The sequence below is a fragment of the Salmo salar genome, chromosome ssa20, assembly GCF_905237065.1.
Source record: "Salmo salar chromosome ssa20, Ssal_v3.1, whole genome shotgun sequence".
In the NCBI taxonomy this organism is placed as follows: domain Eukaryota; kingdom Metazoa; phylum Chordata; class Actinopteri; order Salmoniformes; family Salmonidae; genus Salmo; species Salmo salar.
Window position 1 is genome coordinate 74,713,571 of NC_059461.1, and position 17,574 is coordinate 74,731,144.

At 45.0% G+C, this 17,574-nt stretch overlaps 1 protein-coding gene across 4 annotated transcripts in view; it reads right to left on the reverse strand.

Moving 5' to 3' along the window:
- Nucleotides 1-2,931: 2,931 nt before the first annotated feature.
- The window catches only part of acpl2 (acid phosphatase-like 2), a 73,245-nt gene continuing 58,602 nt past the window's right edge, over nucleotides 2,932-17,574 (reverse strand). For all 4 annotated transcript variants that reach the window (XM_045702900.1, NM_001139989.1, XM_045702901.1 and 1 more), the window contains 3 exons: nucleotides 16,856-16,982; nucleotides 5,166-5,305; nucleotides 2,932-5,060 (listed from right to left, as the gene is read on the reverse strand). In XM_045702900.1, the coding sequence (XP_045558856.1) occupies nucleotides 4,003-5,060; nucleotides 5,166-5,305; nucleotides 16,856-16,982 (1,325 nt within the window). In that variant the 3' untranslated portion in view covers nucleotides 2,932-4,002. The remainder of the gene's footprint in view (nucleotides 5,061-5,165; nucleotides 5,306-16,855; nucleotides 16,983-17,574) is intronic.

The window sequence follows — 17,574 nt, forward strand, 5'->3', positions numbered from 1 at the left end:
TCACTTTTGAGAAAAGGGCTTTTGAAAGTTTTGGTACCTACTGGAGTGCTCTGTTGTCTACACCCATTCAGCATTGTTCACACCCTTTTAAGCCAGCCCCACCCATCTCTTTAAGGATTCACATGTGAGGTCATGTGCTAAACAGTGAGTCGTGTGGTAAAAGTAGTAGCCTACAATAAGGAACAATTCCAGGTAAACAGTGTCCAGATAAAAATGTTATAAATATTAGACACTTACCCAAACACACTTGTCTAAATTGATGGTCATGTGAAATAAATGTTATAACCCCCAGCCACATCCAGTGGTGGAAAAAAGTATAATTCATTTCAAATTCCTTATTAAACCAGATGGCACGATTCTTTTTTTATTGACGATAGCCAGGGGCACACTCCAACAAATTTACCAATGAAGCATTTGTGTTTAGTGAGTCAGCCAGATCAGAGACCGTATGGATGACCAGGGTTGTTTTATTGATAAGTGTGTGAATTGGACAATTTTCCTGTACTTTTGGGTGTCAAGGAAAATGTATTGGGTAAAAAGTACATTCTTTTTCTTAACGAATGTAGTGAAGTAAAAGCAGCCAAAAATATAAAATAGTAAAGTAATGTACAGATACCACAAAAAACTACTTAAGTAGTACTTGCAAGTATTTTTACACCACTGCCCAAATGCCTTCACACCAGCACACTTTAAATGCTGTTACATATGTACTTATCACAATATCCCATACATAGGTTTCAGCTCAAGTTAAGGCCATGCAACCTGAGTGAGGTGCACATGTACAGTACATAAATATATGGCGCATGCATCTGTTTATGTGGTGGACACTTGATACAGTCACATGATATTGTTGTGGTATGTTACAAAAATCATGTTACGACCATACATCAATATTCATTATATATCAATATTGTTTGGTGTAGGTTTTGTGGGAGATTGTTTCTTGTCTAGCGTGTATGAGCCTGAGAAGACTGTTCGGTGATCGCGAGTTCGTTTTGTTATGTTGGTGTCCATTTTGAGTTTAATAAAAGTACAAGATGAGCAACCGCATACCTGCTGCATTTTGGTCCTCCTTTCCCAACGACAACCGTGACACATACACATGATGTATAATCCTGTAATATGATTCTGGCCCACGATGGCGAAAATATATTCTAATGTGGCCCTCCATGGAAAATAATTGCCCAGGCCTGACCTAGATGGAATTATGTGATCCTTCCTTAACCCACAGGAAGTCCCACCCAGTTGACTTCATCAAAGTGGCGCTGCCAATGCTAAAACGGGCTTTTGGGTATTAAAGTTGTCTATCTAAGCTTATGGTCTAGACCAGGGGTATTCGATTCTGACCATACGAGGTCCGGAGCCTGCTGGTTTTCTGTTTTACCTGATAATTAATTGCACAAAGCTGGTGTCCCTGGTCTGAATAAGTCCCTGATTAGAGGGGAACAATTACAAAAAGCAATGGAAGATGGCTTCGACGTCCAGGATTGAGTTTGAGGGGTCTAGACACTGCTGTGTAGAGGAATGATACTCCATCTCCACCTAATAAAGTTAAAAGGCAATGATAGCCAAGTATTGTGTTCTCTGTGTGGAAATAGTTGTTTGATGGTACAGGAGCTATATTTGAGTAGGTACGGGCAACTCTGTTGCACTACAGAAGAGCTTCTTAACTCAAGTTGTCGAGCACTATGATAACTAATGTATTCATCCTGGCATTGTAACCTGCTAGATGACCAAGAGTAGGGGAGACTGGACATCAATGACTAAAATTGAGCTGAATACAAGTAGACACTGTGTTGATAGACACTGGACCTCAGGATCTTGAGTCCCAGTGGCTGTAGCAGCCTATACCAGACATAACTTCTCACGACTAGGGGGCATACTTTCCTTCTGATCTGAAAGTTGAGAACCCAGAAATATCAATATTCAAAATCAATGTTGATTTCTATGTACAGTGCCTATATAAAGTCTACAGCCCCTTGAACTTTTTTCACATTTTTCTGCCTTAAAATTAAATCTATAAAGGATTAAATTTTTTATATACAGATCTACACAACCTACACATTTTCAAAGTAAAATAAAGTAGTAGAAAAATCATAATTGTATAAGTCTCCACCCCCCTGTGTTATTACTTGGTAGAAGCACATTTGGCAGCCATTACAGCTGTGAATAATGTTCATTAAGATTCTACCAACTTAGGACAACTCATAGGGCAACATATTGTTTTACTCAAAATTGCTCAAGCTCATTCAATTTGGTTGGGAATCATTGATGGACAGCAATATTCAAAACTTGTTTGATTTTCAAGAAAATTTAAGTCAGGACTGAGACTAAACCGATACGGTCCTAGGAATATCTATATTCTGCATGATTTCGTGCTGTAATTGGTCCTGCATGAATTGATATATCCTGCAGAAATATCAAAATCCTGCAGGATTCTGTTCTGCAGGAATTGTAATGGTCCTACAGGAATTGCCAGATGAATTGTTCTGCAGGATTCGTGCTGGGATTTAGTTGGTCTTGCAGGAATATCAACATCCTGCAGGTTTTGGTCCTGCAGGATTCCTGAAGGAATTGTCATGTTTGTGCAGGATTTCTGCAGGACTAGTCATCGTGGACTTTTTCTGCAGGATTTTGTCAAGCCTACAGGATTCCTGCAGGACACCTGCACAATTCCTTCACAAAAGGTTGAATTCCTGCAGGATTCCTGTAGGACTTTTTTGTTAAACGCTCACCCATCCATCCCAACCAAGCACCTTTTGTTTTAGCCTAAGTAACCTTCTATCTCATGTAACCATATCAAACATAACACATCATACTCATTTGATTGTCCTGAATGTATGTTTACTATATTTCGTCTAGTCTATGAGACTTGGGGGATTCAGAACAGTAATATGTTAGCTCATACGTTTTCACACAATACAGAGACAGTTGTGAGGAAACAAGTTTTATTACTTCTTTGCAGACTGTGTAATGTGCTTTACAGTAAACATTATAATTATTCAAAAGTATGAACATCATTAATAAAAATAGTCCCAACTGGAAAATGGCCACTGAAAAATGGTTGCCTTCATGTAGTGGAAAAATGTACAATTACTGATGACATTTTTATTAACTGTTATTACCATCTTACAGCAGCAGTGAAATCTAAGTACCATACAAACTAGCCTTTACTAAGGTGTGGAATATTTTCATTATTGAGTAAACATTGAGTGTAAATTGTTGGGATGACTTAATTCTTAACATTGAAATCAGCCTGAAAGTACAGTATGTGGCTGAGCTCTTTTTTTTAGCAGTAAACTCAAAATAATTAATTATACAGCAAAACCGACCCTAATTCTATTGGTCTCCAGCACCATTTTAATCAAAATGTCAGAACAATATCAAGACAAATTATAAATGGCAGTTTCAACATTTTATATGAACTAATCCAGCATTCGTGTTTCCACTTTCAATGTTTCCCTTTCTATGCAGGAATTTGGGAAAAGCGTAATCTCAACATTCCCGGTTGGAATGCAGGAATGTGTGAATAAAGTGTCTGAGTCCTTAACTTTCACCCCAGAATGTCTTTCCCTTACAAACATTTCAAAAACTTAAAAATGGTAGAAAGGTCAACGTTCAAATGTGTATATTTGCAGGTTAAGTATCTGGGTGTGATTGTCAACACCACAAGGCTGTCAGTTTAGAAGTCCAACTTCATTGACAAAGACATCTGATCAAGAAGGCATGAAGAGTGTGTATATAGTATATGTGTTTGTGTATAGGAATTTGTTGGTGAAAATATGTATTTTTGCAGTGTGTTTGTGTGCATGACATGTATGATCAGTATCTATACTTTCTAGGAATGTTTTTTTGACTTTAGAAAAATGTCAAAGTTCTAAGACATTAAAATAGTTCAATAGGGCACTACCATCAAAGTGGGAAAAGAGCTATTAACAAATTCCAAAATCAGCTAAATGATTCCCTTCCTCTCCTCCTTTTCTCTCTCCATCCCTTTGTCAGTCAGCCTGTCCGTCGGTAGCAGGCGTCTTGGTAGGACGTGGCGTTGAGGACATTGAACATGTCTTTCCTGACGAAAGACAGGAAGTTACCCAGGGGGCATAGCGGTTGTGTGGCATGGCGGTCATGTGAGCGACAGAAGGTGGTATGGAATGTTACGTCCTCTCCGTTGTACAGAACCCTCACAAACATGTCCCCCCCGTTACCACCTTTTGACCTGTCCCCTTTCACCCCAGAAGCCTTATTCTGGCTCTGCCGTTGCCCCTTACGTTGTCCCTGCGTTGCGTGCGGACTCTTCCACAACTCAAACACAACCCTTGCTGCAAACCTCGGGAACAATGCCTCCTCCAAGCCCAGGGCGCTTAGTAACGGCGCCACGGTGACGTCGTGAGCCGAGGACAGGGTGAACACCTCCTCTCCTCCAGCGCGGGGTTTTCGGCCCGGAGCGTAGGCCTTGGCGACACGCTCCAACCTGTTGGCGGTGCGGTTGAGGTAGGGGTGTGTGGCGAGCACGGCGTAGCAGCGATACAGTCCCACCCTCCTCCTGTCCACCTCATCCTCTAACTGCTGCCTCCGGATCACAGCGAACTGGGCCAGAGTCAGACAGCCCCCACTGCCGAGAGCACTTCCTGCTGCCACACAGGGGAAGGACAGGCCGTGGCACAGGTGGCACAGCAGAGAGTCTATAGGGTTGGCAGCTCTGAGCTGGCGCGGGGGCAGACCTAGCGTACGGGCCATGTCTGCGTAGGTCCTCTCCAGTTCAGTGTCTGCCACTCTAAGACGGTACTGTCTCCTCTGCTCCTCCTCCAGATAGCGGTTCCTAGCAGGACAGTCGCAGGCTGAGCCACAGAACAACGTGCTCCACTGGTGGTGGACTGTAAGACGGCTCCAGTCAAAGTCTGGCAGGAACCCATACAGAAGAGCCATCCCGCTCTGGAGGGTGCGGCTCCTGCCCGTAGTCTCCACCCACACTTGCTTGGTCGACCAATCGGGCGGGAGGAGTTTGTGGCGCTTGTAGGCTTGTCGAAGGAGCTGGCCATTGCGTAAATGCTGCACTACACCTAAAGAGGGGAAAGACAGAGATTGGTTGCACATTTGAGATATAAAACCAGCCTGTTTGGGTGGTTCTTTACACATCTTTAATGTGATTGGTTGTGGTTGGTTACCTGTCTGAGTGAGCTCGCCCATCTCACAAGCGCTGTGGTTAGGGAGACGGGGCAACGAGCTGAGAGTCCCCTCCCAGCGGCCATGCCCCCCCTGGGCCATGTGACCAATGAAAGATTTTAGCTGGGGGTGGGAGGGCTTCCTGGAAGGGGGGAGAGAGATGAAAGATGACATGTGGAAGGAAAGAACCCTTCGTATGGGGTGAAAACTGGAGTTGAAGTAGTATGCAGTCTTGTACTGTTATGTCTCTACCACCAGGGAGCTGTCTAACACAACACTGACTGAGCCTAGTTCAATGTGCGGTAGATGGAGTATGAGGGCTATATAAACACAATCAGCAGAGACATGGCTACAGAGACAAGAGCATCATCTTTACCTCACAATGAGGTCAGTGTACAGTCAGGCAGGGGATGATCAGTCAAAGATCTAAACGATTAGAGATGATAGAGGATTACAGTTTATTACATCAAATCTGGGAGCTGCAGCTCAACCGCACCATAGTTTTACAGATTAAAGATTATTTATGGGTGGCAGAGGTTCAACGGTACACACGAGCACGCACACACACACATACATGAGCATGCACACATACAATGTGGCACACTCTGGTTTCCATAGCAATCTAGTTCTGAGACATCATCCAAAACCACATCACATCCTATCATTAGTCTCAGATTCGACAAGGTTTGTCATGATTGGTTGAAACATTGACCCTAAATCTATGCCTTCCACCACAGAATAGTATTACATCATGAAATCCCCTTCGCCAAGCAGCCCGTCTCTAATTAACGTTGGCCAGGCAGCTCCAGTCTCTAACTAACATTGGCCAAGCAGCCCGTCTCTAATTAACGTTGGCCAGGCAGCTCCAGTCTCTAACTAACATTCGGCAGGCAGCTCCAGTCTCTAATTAACGTTGGCCAGGCAGCTCCAGTCTCTAACTAACATTTGCCAGGCAGCTCCAGTCTCTAATTAACGTTGGCCAGGCAGCTCCAGTCTCTAACTAACATTTGCCAGGCAGCTCCAGTCTCTAATTAACGTTGGCCAGGCAGCTCCAGTCTCTAACTAACATTTGCCAGGCAGCTCCAGTCTCTAACTAACGTTTCTCAGGCAGCTCCAGTCTCTAACTAACGTTGGCCAGGCAGCTCCAGTCTCTAACTAACATTCGGCAGGCAGCTCCAGTCTCTAACTAACATTGGCCAGGCAGCTCCAGTCTCTAACTAACATTGGCCAGGCAGCTCCAGTCTCTAACTAACATTGGCCAGGCAGCTCCAGTCTCTAACTAATGTTTGCCAGGCAGCTCCAGTCTCTAACTAACGTTGGCCATGCAGTTCCTGTCTCTAACTAACATTCGGCAGGCAGCTCCAGTCTCCAACTAACGTTGGCCAGGCAGCTCCAGTCTCCAACTAACATTCGGCAGGCAGCTCCAGTCTCCAACTAACATTCGGCAGGCAGCTCCAGTCTCCAACTAACATTCGGCAGGCAGCTCCAGTCTCTAACTAACATTGGCCAGGCAGCTCCAGTCTCCAACTAACGTTGGCCAGGCAGCTCCAGTCTCCAACTAACATTCGGCAGGCAGCTCCAGTCTCCAACTAACATTCGGCAGGCAGCTCCAGTCTGCAACTAACGTTGGCCAGGCAGCTCCAGTCTCCAACTAACGTTTCCCAGGCAGCTCCAGTCTCCAACTAACGTTTCCCAGGCAGCTCCAGTCTCCAACTAACGTTTCCCAGGCAGCTCCAGTCTCCAACTAACGTTGGCCAGGCAGCTCCAGTCTCCAACTAACGTTGGCCAGGCAGCTCCAGTCTCCAACTAACGTTTCCCAGGCAGCTCCAGTCTCCAACTAACGTTTCCCAGGCAGCTCCAGTCTCCAACTAACGTTTTCCAGGCAGCTCCAGTTTCCAACTAACATTGGCCAGGCAGCTCCAGTCTCCAACTAACGTTTCCCAGGCAGCTCCAGTCTCCAACTAACGTTGGCCAGGCAGCTCCAGTCTCCAACTAACGTTTCCCAGGCAGCTCCAGTCTCCAACTAACGTTTCCCAGGCAGCTCCAGGCTCCAACTAACGTTGGCCAGGCAGCTCCAGTCTCTAACTAACATTGGCCAGGCAGCTCCAGTCACTAACTAACATTTGCCAGGCAGCTCCAGTCTCTAACTAACATTTGCCAGGCAGCTCCAGTCTCTAACTAACGTTGGCCAGGCAGCTCCAGTCTCTAACTAACATTTGCCAGGCAGCTCCAGTCTCTAACTAACATTTGCCAGGCAGCTCTAGTCTCTAACTAACGTTTCCCAGGCAGCTCCAGTCTCCAACTAACGTTTCCCAGGCAGCTCCAGTCTCCAACTAACGTTGGCCAGGCAGCTCCAGTCTCCAACTAACGTTGGCCAGGCAGCTCCAGTCTCCAACTAACGTTTCCCAGGCAGCTCCAGTCTCCAACTAACATTTCCCAGGCAGCTCCAGTCTCCAACTAACGTTTTCCAGGCAGCTCCAGTTTCCAACTAACATTGGCCAGGCAGCTCCAGTATCTAACTAACGTTTCCCAGGCAGCTCCAGTCTCCAACTAACGTTGGCCAGGCAGCTCCAGTCTCCAACTAACGTTTCCCAGGCAGCTCCAGTCTCCAACTAACGTTTCCCAGGCAGCTCCAGTCTCCAACTAACGTTCCCCAGGCAGCTCCAGTCTCCAACTAACGTTTCCCAGGCAGCTCCAGTCTCTAACTAACGTTCCCCAGGCAGCTCCAGTCTCCAACTAACGTTTCCCAGGCAGCTCCAGTCTCTAACTAACGTTTCCCAGGCAGCTCCAGTCTCTAACTAACATTGGCCAGGCAGCTCCAGTCTCTAACTAACATTTGCCAGGCAGCTCCAGTCTCTAACTAACATTCGGCAGGCAGCTCCAGTCTCTAACTAACGTTTGCCAGGCAGCTCCAGTCTCTAACTAACGTTTCCCAGGCAGCTCCAGTCTCTAACTAACGTTTCTCAGGCAGCTCCAGTCTCTAACATTTGCCAGGAAGCTCCAGTCTCTAACTAACGTTTCTCAGGCAGCTCCAGTCTCTAACATTTGCCAGGAAGCTCCGGTCTCTAACTAAAGTTTCCCAGGCAGCTTCAGTCTCTAACTAAAGGATCATGCATTATGCTGGTGTTAGATTTAACATTCTTCTATTCTATTGACTTGCTCACTCCATATCTATCTCACTGGTGGTCAAATCCCTTTGAATTGTCAAGCAAGACAGAGCAGGAAAGGGAAAGAAAGAGAGAGAGAAAAAGAGAGACAGAGTGTGAGAGAGAGAGAGAGAGAGAGAGGCAGGCTAAAGAGGGGGAATAGTTTCCAGCTGGAGAGACCGCAGACAGACAGACAGAGACAGTGGGTCGACTTGGCATGCCAGTGACAGCTATGGGGAATTACATGCACAGACACACACAGACACACACAGACACACACTCCAACAGTCCCCTAGGATCCTGCCTATAACCCATATGCTAGTGCAGAATAGATCCCCATAATTACACACTGGTCAAAATAAAAACAGACCCAGATTGTAGACCTTTATAAATAAGACCTTTATAAATGTAAATCTCTCTCTCCCAAGCACACACACATAATCCACACACATCCCAGAGACAAAACAGCCTGCTCAAACACATGTCTGCTATATCTATTGAGGGAACTTGGAATGTGGTGTCAGGAAAACATCCTCTCACTCAACGTCAACAAAACAAAGGAGATGATCATGGACTTCAGGAAACACCAGAGGGAGCACCCTCCTATCCACATCGAAGGGACAGTAGTGGAGAACGTGGAAAGTTTTAAGTTACTCGGAGTACACATCACAGACAAACTGAAATGGTCCACCCACACAGACAGTGTGATAAAGAAGGAGGAGGCTGAAGAAATTTGGCTTGTCACCTAAATCCCTGACAAACTTTTACAGCCTGTTGGGCTGTATCGCCGCCGGGTACAGCAACTGCACCGCCCTCAACCGCAAGGCTCTCCAGACGGTGGTGCGGTCTGCAGAACGCAATACCGGGGGCAAATTACCTGCCCTCCAGGACACCTACAGCACCCGATGTCACAGGAAGGCCAAAAAAAGCATCAAGGACAACAACCACCCGAGCAACTGCCTGTTCACCCCGCTACCATCTAGAAGGTGAGGTCAGTACAGGTGCATCAAAGCTGGGACCGAGAAACCGAGAAACAGTTCCTGAAATATAACATACTGTTGAGAAGGCCATCAGACTGCTAAACAGCAATCACTAACTCAGAGAGCCTGCTGCCTACATAGAGACTCATATCTCTGGCCACTTTAATAAATGGATCACTAGTCACTTTAAACAATGCAACTTTAATAATGTTAACATATCTCACATTACTCATCTCATATGTATATACTGTACCTTATACCATCTATTGCACCATGACTATGCCGCTCATCCATATATTTACACTACAGTTCAACAGTTTGGGGTCACTTAGAAATGTCCTTGTTTTTGAAAGAAAAGCACATTTTTTGTCCATTAAAAAAACATCAAATTGATCACAAATACAGTGTAAACATTGTTAATGTTGTAAATGACTATTGTAGCTGGAAACTGCAGATTTTTTTAGCACAACAGTTTTCAGCTGTGCTAACATAATTGCAAAATGGTTTTCTAATTTATTTATTTATTTCACCTTTATTTAACCAGGTAGGCAAGTTGAGAACAAGTTCTCATTTACAATTGCGACCTGGCCAAGATAAAGCAAAGCAGTTTGACACATACAACAACACAGAGTTACACGTGGAGTAAAACAAACCTACAGTCAATAATATAGTAGAAAAATAAGTCTATATACAAAGTGAGCAAATGAGTTGAGATAAGGGAGGTAAAGGCAAAAAAGGCCATGGTGGCGAAGTAAATACAATATAGCAAGTAAAACACTGGAATGGTAGATTTGCAGTGGAAGAAAGTGCAAAGTAGAAATATAAATAATGGGGTGCAAAGGAGCAAAATAAATAAATAAATAAATACAGTAGGGGAAGAGGTAGTTGTTTGGGCTGAATTATAGATGGGCTATGTACAGGTGCAGTAATCTGTGAGCTGCTCTGACAGCTGGTGCTTAAGGCTAGTGAGGGAGATAAGTGTTTCCAATTTTAGAGATTTTTGTAGTTCGTTCCAGTCATTGGCAGCAAAGAACTGGAAGGAGAGGCGGCCGAAGGAGGAATTGGCTTTGGGGGTGACCAGAGAGATATACCTGCTGGAGCGCGTGCTACAGGTGGGTGCTGCTATGGTGACCAGCGAACTGAGATAAGGGGGAACTTTACCTAGCAGGGTCTTGTAGATGACCTGGAGCCAGTGGGTTTGGCGACGAGTATGAAGCGAGGGCAAGCCAATGAGAGCGTACAGGTCACAGTGGTGGGTAGTATATAGGGCTTTGGTGACAAAACGGATGGCACTGTGATAGACTGCATCCAATTTATTGAGTAGGGTATTGGAGGCTATTTTGTAAATGGATCGGTAGGATGGTCAGTTTTACGAGGGTATGTTTGGCAGCATGAGTGAAAGATGCTTTGTTGCGAAATAGGAAGCCAATTCTAGATTTAACTTTGGATTGGAGATGTTTGATGTGAGTCTGGAAGGAGAGTTGACAGTCTAACCAGACACCTAGGTATTTGTAGTTGTCCACATATTCTAAGTCAGAACCGTCCAGAGTAGTGATGCTGGACGGGCGGGCAGGTGCAGGCAGCGATCGATTGAAGAGCATGCATTTAGTTTTACTTATATTTAAGAGCAGTTGGAGGCCACGGAAGGAGAGTTGTATGGCATTGAAGCTTGTCTGGAGGGTAGTTAACACAGTGTCCAAAGAAGGGCCAGAAGTATACAGAATGGTGTTGTCTGCGCAGAGGTGGATCAGAGACTCACCAGCAGCAAGAGCGACATCATTGATGTATACAGAGAAAAGAGTCGGCCCAAGAATTGAACCCTGTGGCACCCTCATAGAGACTGCCAGAGGTCTGGACAACAGGCCCTCCGATTTGACATACTGAACTATATCAGAGAAGTAGTTGGTGAACCAGACAAGGCAATCATTTGAGAAATCAAGGCTATTGAGTCTGCCGATGAGGATGTGGTGATTGAGTCGAAAGCCTTGGCCAGGTCAATGAATACGGCTGCACAGTATTGTTTCTTATCGATGGCGGTTAAGATATCGTTTAGGACCTTGAGCATGGCTGAGGTGCACCCATGACCAGCTCTGAAACCAGATTGCATAGCGGAGAAGGTAAGGTGGGATTCTAAATGGTTGGTAGTCTGTTTGTTGACTTGGCTTTTGAAGACTTTAGAAAGGCAGGGTAGGATAGATATAGGTCTGTAGCAGTTTGGGTCAAGACTGTCACCCCCCCTGCAGCTGCTTTCCAATCTTTGGGAATCTCAGACGACACAAAAGAGAGGTTGAACAGGCTAGTAATAGGGGTTGCGACAATTTTGTCAGATCATTTTAGAAAGAAAGGGTCCAGATTGTCTAGCCCAGCTGATTTGTAGGGGTCCAGATTTTGCAGCTCTTTCAGAACATCAGCTGACTGGATTTGGGAGAAGGATAAATGGGGAAGGCTTGGGCAAGTTGCTGTGGGGGGTGCAGTGCTGTTGACCGGGGTAGGGGTAGCCAGGTGGAAAGCATGGCCAGCCGTAGAAAAATGCTTATTGAAATTCTCAATTATAGTGGATTTATCGGTGGTGACAGAGTTTCCTATCCTCAGTGCAGTGAGCAGCTGGGAGGAGGTGCTCTTATTCTCCAAGGACTTTACAGTGTCCAGAACTTTTTTGAGTTTGTGTTGTAGGAAGTAAATTTCTGCTTGAAAAAGCTAGCCTTTGCTTTTATACCTGCCTGTGTATATTGGTTTCTAACTTCCCTGAAAAGTTGCATATCACGGGGGCTGTTTGATGCTAATGCAGAACGCCACAGGATGTTTTTGTGTTGGTTAAGGGCAGTCAGGTCTGGAGAGAACCAAGAGCTATATCTGTTCCTGGTTCTAAATTTCTTGAATGGGGCATGCTTATTTAAGATGGTGAGGAAGGCATTTAAAAAAAATAACCAGGCATCCTCTACTGAAGGGATGAGGTCAATATCCTTCCAGGATACCCGGGCCAGGTCGATTAGTAAGGCCTGCTCGCTGAAGTGTTTCAGGGAGCATTTGACAGTGATGAGTGGAGGTCGTTTGACCGCTGACCCATTGTGGATGCAGGTAATGAGGCAGTGATCGCTAAGATCTTGGTTGAAAACAGCAGAGGTGTATTTAGAGGGCAAGTTGGTTAGGATGATATCTATGAGGGTGCCTGTGTTTACAGCTTTGGGGTGGTACCTGGTAGGTTCATTGATCATTTGTGTGAAATTGAGGGCATCAAGCTTAGATTGTAGGGTGGCTGGGGTGTTAAGCATGTCCCAGTTTAGGTCACCTAGCAGCACGAGCTCTGAAGATAGATGGGGGGAAATCAGTTCACATATGGTGTCCAGAGCACAGCTGGGGCAGAGGGTGGTCTATAGCAGGCGGCAACGGTGAGAGACTTGTTTTTAGAGAGGTGGATTTTTAAAAGTAGAAGTTCAAATTGTTTGGGTACAGACCTGGATAGTAGGACAGATCTCTGCAGTAGATTGCAACACCGCCCCCTTTGGCCGTTCTATCTTGTCTGAAAATGTTGTAGTTAGGGATGGAGATTTCAGAGTTTTTGGTGGTCTTCCTAAGCCAGGATTCAGACACGGCTAGGACATCCGGGTTGGCAGAGTGTGCTAAAGCAGTGAATAAAACAAACTTAGGGAGGAGGCTTCTAATGTTAACATGCATGAAACCAAGGCTATTACGGTTACAGAAATCATCAAAAGAGTGCCTGGGGAATAGGAGTGGGGCTAGGCACTGCAGGGCCTGTATTCACCTCTACATCGCCAGAGGAACAGAGGAGGGGTAGGATAAGGGTACGGCTAAAAGCTATGAGAATTGGTCGTCTAGGACGTCCGGAATAGAGAGCAAAAGGAGCAGGTTTTTGGGGGCGATAAAATAGCTTCAAGGTATAATGTACAGACAAAGGTATGGTAGGATGTGAATACAGTGGAGGTAAACCTAGGCATTGAGTGATGATGAGAGCGATATTGTCTCTAGAAACATCATTGAAACCAGGTGATGTCATCGCATGTGTGGGTGGTGGAACTGAAGGGTTGGATAAGGTATAATGAGCAGGGCTAGAGGCTCTACAGTGAACTAAGCCAATAAACACTAACCAGAACAGAAATGGACACGGCATATTGACATTAAGGAGAGGCATGCTTAGTCAAGTGATCATAAGGGTCCAGTGAGTAGTGAGGTTGGTTGGGGTCACGGCGATTCAGACAGCTAGCCGGGCCATGGGTAGCAAGTTGGCAGAAGATGGTCTGTTTTTAGCCACCTCGTGCGTTTCCGTCGGTAGATTAGTAGGGTTCTGTGTGGTAGAGGGGACCAATCCAAAATAGTTATAATTATAGTGGCCCAAGAAAATTGGCCGATCGACCTATTCAGATAGCAGCCGATAAGACAGCTAACGATTAGCTGGCCGCAGATGGGCGTTCTGGTTACGTCGCGACGGAGGGGCCAGTAATGATCAATTAGCCTTTTAAAATTATAAACTTGGATTAGCTAACACAATATGTCATTGGAACACAGGAGTGATGGTTGCTGATAATGGGCTTCTATATGCCTATGTAGATATTCCATTAAGAATCAGCCGTTTCCAGCTACAATAGTCATTTTCAACATTAACAATGTCTACACTGTATTTCTGATCAATTTGATGTTATTTTAATGGACAAAAAATGTGATTTTCTTTCAAAAACAAGGACATTTCTAAGTGACCCCAAACCTTTGAACGGTGGTGTATATGTACAAATTCTTATTCCTCCCTTTAGATTTGTGTGTATTAGGTAGTTGTTGGGGAATTGTTAGACATTACTGCACTGTCAGAACTAGAAGCACAAGCATTTCGCTACACTCACATTAACATCTGCTAACCATGTGTATGTGACCAATAAAATTTGATTTGATTTATTGCAGCTCCAGCAAAACAAAGATCTTCTCTCAGGAGGTCCACATTTCAACCTCCCCAAGTCTACCTTCATCCCTCACTCTCTCCGTTTCTCTCTCTATGTCTCACAATCTTGTTTTCTCTCCGTGGATCCTTCCCACTCTGTCCGCTTGGCTGTGTCGCCTTGCATCTCTCATTTCTCTCTCTCTCCTCCCTCTCTCCCTCGCTCCTTTCAGCTCTAACTTGGAGTGGAATGTCGGTGCTGAGAGCCAGATGGCATTGAATACTGGTCAGAGAGAGGGAGAGAAAGGTGCACTGGGGGAAAGAGGGAGAGAGACAGAAAGGCAGAGAGAGAGAGGTGCACTGGGGGAAAAAGGGAGAGAGACAGAAAGGCAGAGAGAGAGAGGTGCACTGTGGGAAAGAGGGAGAGAGACAGAAAGGCAGAGAGAGAGAGGTGCACTGGGGGAAAGAGGGAGAGAGACAGAAAGGCAGAGAGAGAGAGCGAGTACAGACACAAACTCAGAATGCATGAGCGCTCATGTGGGTTTGAGTCACAGGAGGCTGCTGAGGGGAGGACGGCTCATAATAATGTCCAGAACAGAGTAAATGGAATGGCATCAAACACATGGAAACCTTGTGTTTGATGTATTTGATACCATTCCACTGATTCCCCTCCAGCCATTACCACGAGCCCGTCCTCCCCAATTAAGGTGCCACCAACCTCCTGTGATTTAGGTTATGCCTTTTTTGTGACATGCCAAACATTAGTGAAGATGTGTAATTATCTTCTAGCCAAAGTTTGGCTTCATAGCAGACATTCACCAGTCCTCTCAGCTCTGTGAAGGCCAGGCCCAGTGGTCACAGATGACTCAGATTAGTGACTCTTCCTCTGCAAGACCCATCAGCTCAGAATGAAATGCCCATGTTGAATTAGCAAATGGCCAGAGACTAAGATATCCCAAAAAGAGGATTGGGGAGGAATTTATCAGCCATCTGTTTAGAATGACATGTCAAGATCCAAGGTTATGCAAGTCACCGGGGATCACTCTGTTGTGCCAATCAAAGTAGATAGAACCCAAGTGCCCTCACACACACAAACACTCTCTCACACACACACTCTTTTCACACACACTTTTGACTGAGGGAAGCCAGGTCTGAAAGACCTCTTCCTGCCCTGATCTTTGCTTTTGAGAATGTGCAGCAAGAGCCACAGCAATGACTTCCCGTTCTATAAATAATATCTTATCAGAAACTGCCATCTGCATGATGAGAGGCAGAGCAGAGCAGTGGGATGAGACAGGATGACAGATGAATGAGAGGGGGAGGTGAACACAGAATAAGAGAGTTTTACAGAGACAGAAAAGGATATGAGAAGATGAGAACATGAAAAAGAGAGAGGATATCAAAATGTGTGTGTGTGTGTGTGTGTGTGTGTGTGTGTGTGTGTGTGTGTGTGTGTGTGTGTGTGTGTGTGTGTGTGCTAAGTCATTTCTCAGTGGGGAGTATTTCTGACAGTGACAGTATTGCTTCTTCACAGCAGCATGGAAAATCATGTTTTTCAAATCAAGCAAGATAACAGAGGCAGCAAAACCTTTGTGTGTGTGTGTGTGTGTGTGTATGCATCCATCTGCACCAGAGAGTAGCAGCAGAACAGCAATCACAACACCACAGTGACAGTCTGGAGGGAAAACAAGTGGGAGAAAATGAGAGTGATAAAAGTAAAATGGAGAGACAGAATGACTGTTGGACAGTCAACATTGTCACACTTTGAAATAAGGAATGTCTCTGTGTTAGAGCTCAACATGTAGTCGGATCACTCTGATGCTCCTAGGTGCCAGTGAAAGTGAACCTATGGCCCCAGGCAGGACATGCACCTCCCTGAGACAGGTCTCAGCCCTAACCCCGGAGGGAGCACGACATCTAACACAGTCAGACTGAACATCTTGTAGCTCCAAATCACACACTGCATAACCACGGCTAATCACTTTGACTAGCAACAACAGCTCGTTTTCTCTTCTCACATTCCCCTCTTCTTCATAGCAATTATTGCTTAAGTTTTCCACCGACATGCTAAGCAGAAACTCTTCAAAAGACTGGGGGGGTAAGAGGGGGGAGAGGGGTAATTTCACAAGACAAAGTGGTATCATTTTCTGGCTGCAGTCAAAACTGCATTTGATCTAATCTAATGATTTAATGGTCTAATGGTCTAATGATGTAATTATCTAATGATCAAATGATGTAATGGAAAGTGTGGAGCTGGAGGGAATAGCTAACATTTACAGCAGACTCCAGTTGATTCAGGAGGCCATCTTTATTTAACAGAAGGCCTTAATGAATGAATAATGAACAATCATCTTTATTTAACAGAAGGCCTTAATGAATGAATAATGAACAATCATCTTTATTTAACAGAAGGCCTTAATGAATGAATAATGAACAATCATCTTTATTTAACAGAAGGCCTTAATGAATGAATAATGAACAATCATCTTTATTTAACAGAAGGCCTTAATGAATGAATAATGAACAATCATCTTTATTTAACAGAAGGCCTTAATGAATGAATAATGAACAATCATCTTTATTTAACAGAAGGCCTTAATGAATGAATAATGAACAATCGGAGACGAGAGACTATTTGTTGCATCATCATTGGATGTTCAGTCAGTGGGCGTTGCTCTTACCTCTTTGGGGACAGGGTGCAGTCGATGGCAGGCCGCTTGGTTTTGGGGATGGCGTAAAGGGGGTAACGGTCGCCATGGCGAATCATCACCTGGACAGACAGCAGCTTGTAGTCCACAGGGCTGTGTCCTGGGAGGGGAGAGAACCACACATTCATCCTCACCATTATCAACATCACCATCATCATCAACATCATCACCACCATCACCATCATCATCACCACCATCAACATCATCACCATCACCATCATCACCACCATCACTATCACCATCATCATCAACATAAACCATCAACATCATCACCACCATCAACATCATCACCACCATCACTATCACCATCACCATCACTATCACCATCACCATCAACATCATCACCACCACCACTATCACCATCATCACCATCAACCCCATCACCACCATCACTATCACCATCATCACCATCAACCCCATCACCATCATCATCACCATCAACATCATCACCACCACCACTATCAACATCATCACCACCACCACTATCACCATCATCACCATCAACCCCATCACCACCATCACTATCACCATCATCACCATCAACCCCATCACCATCATCATCACCATCAACATCATCACCACCACCACTATCAACATCATCACCACCACCACTATCACCATCATCACCATCAACCCCATCACCACCATCACTATCACCATCATCACCATCAACCCCATCACCATCATCATCA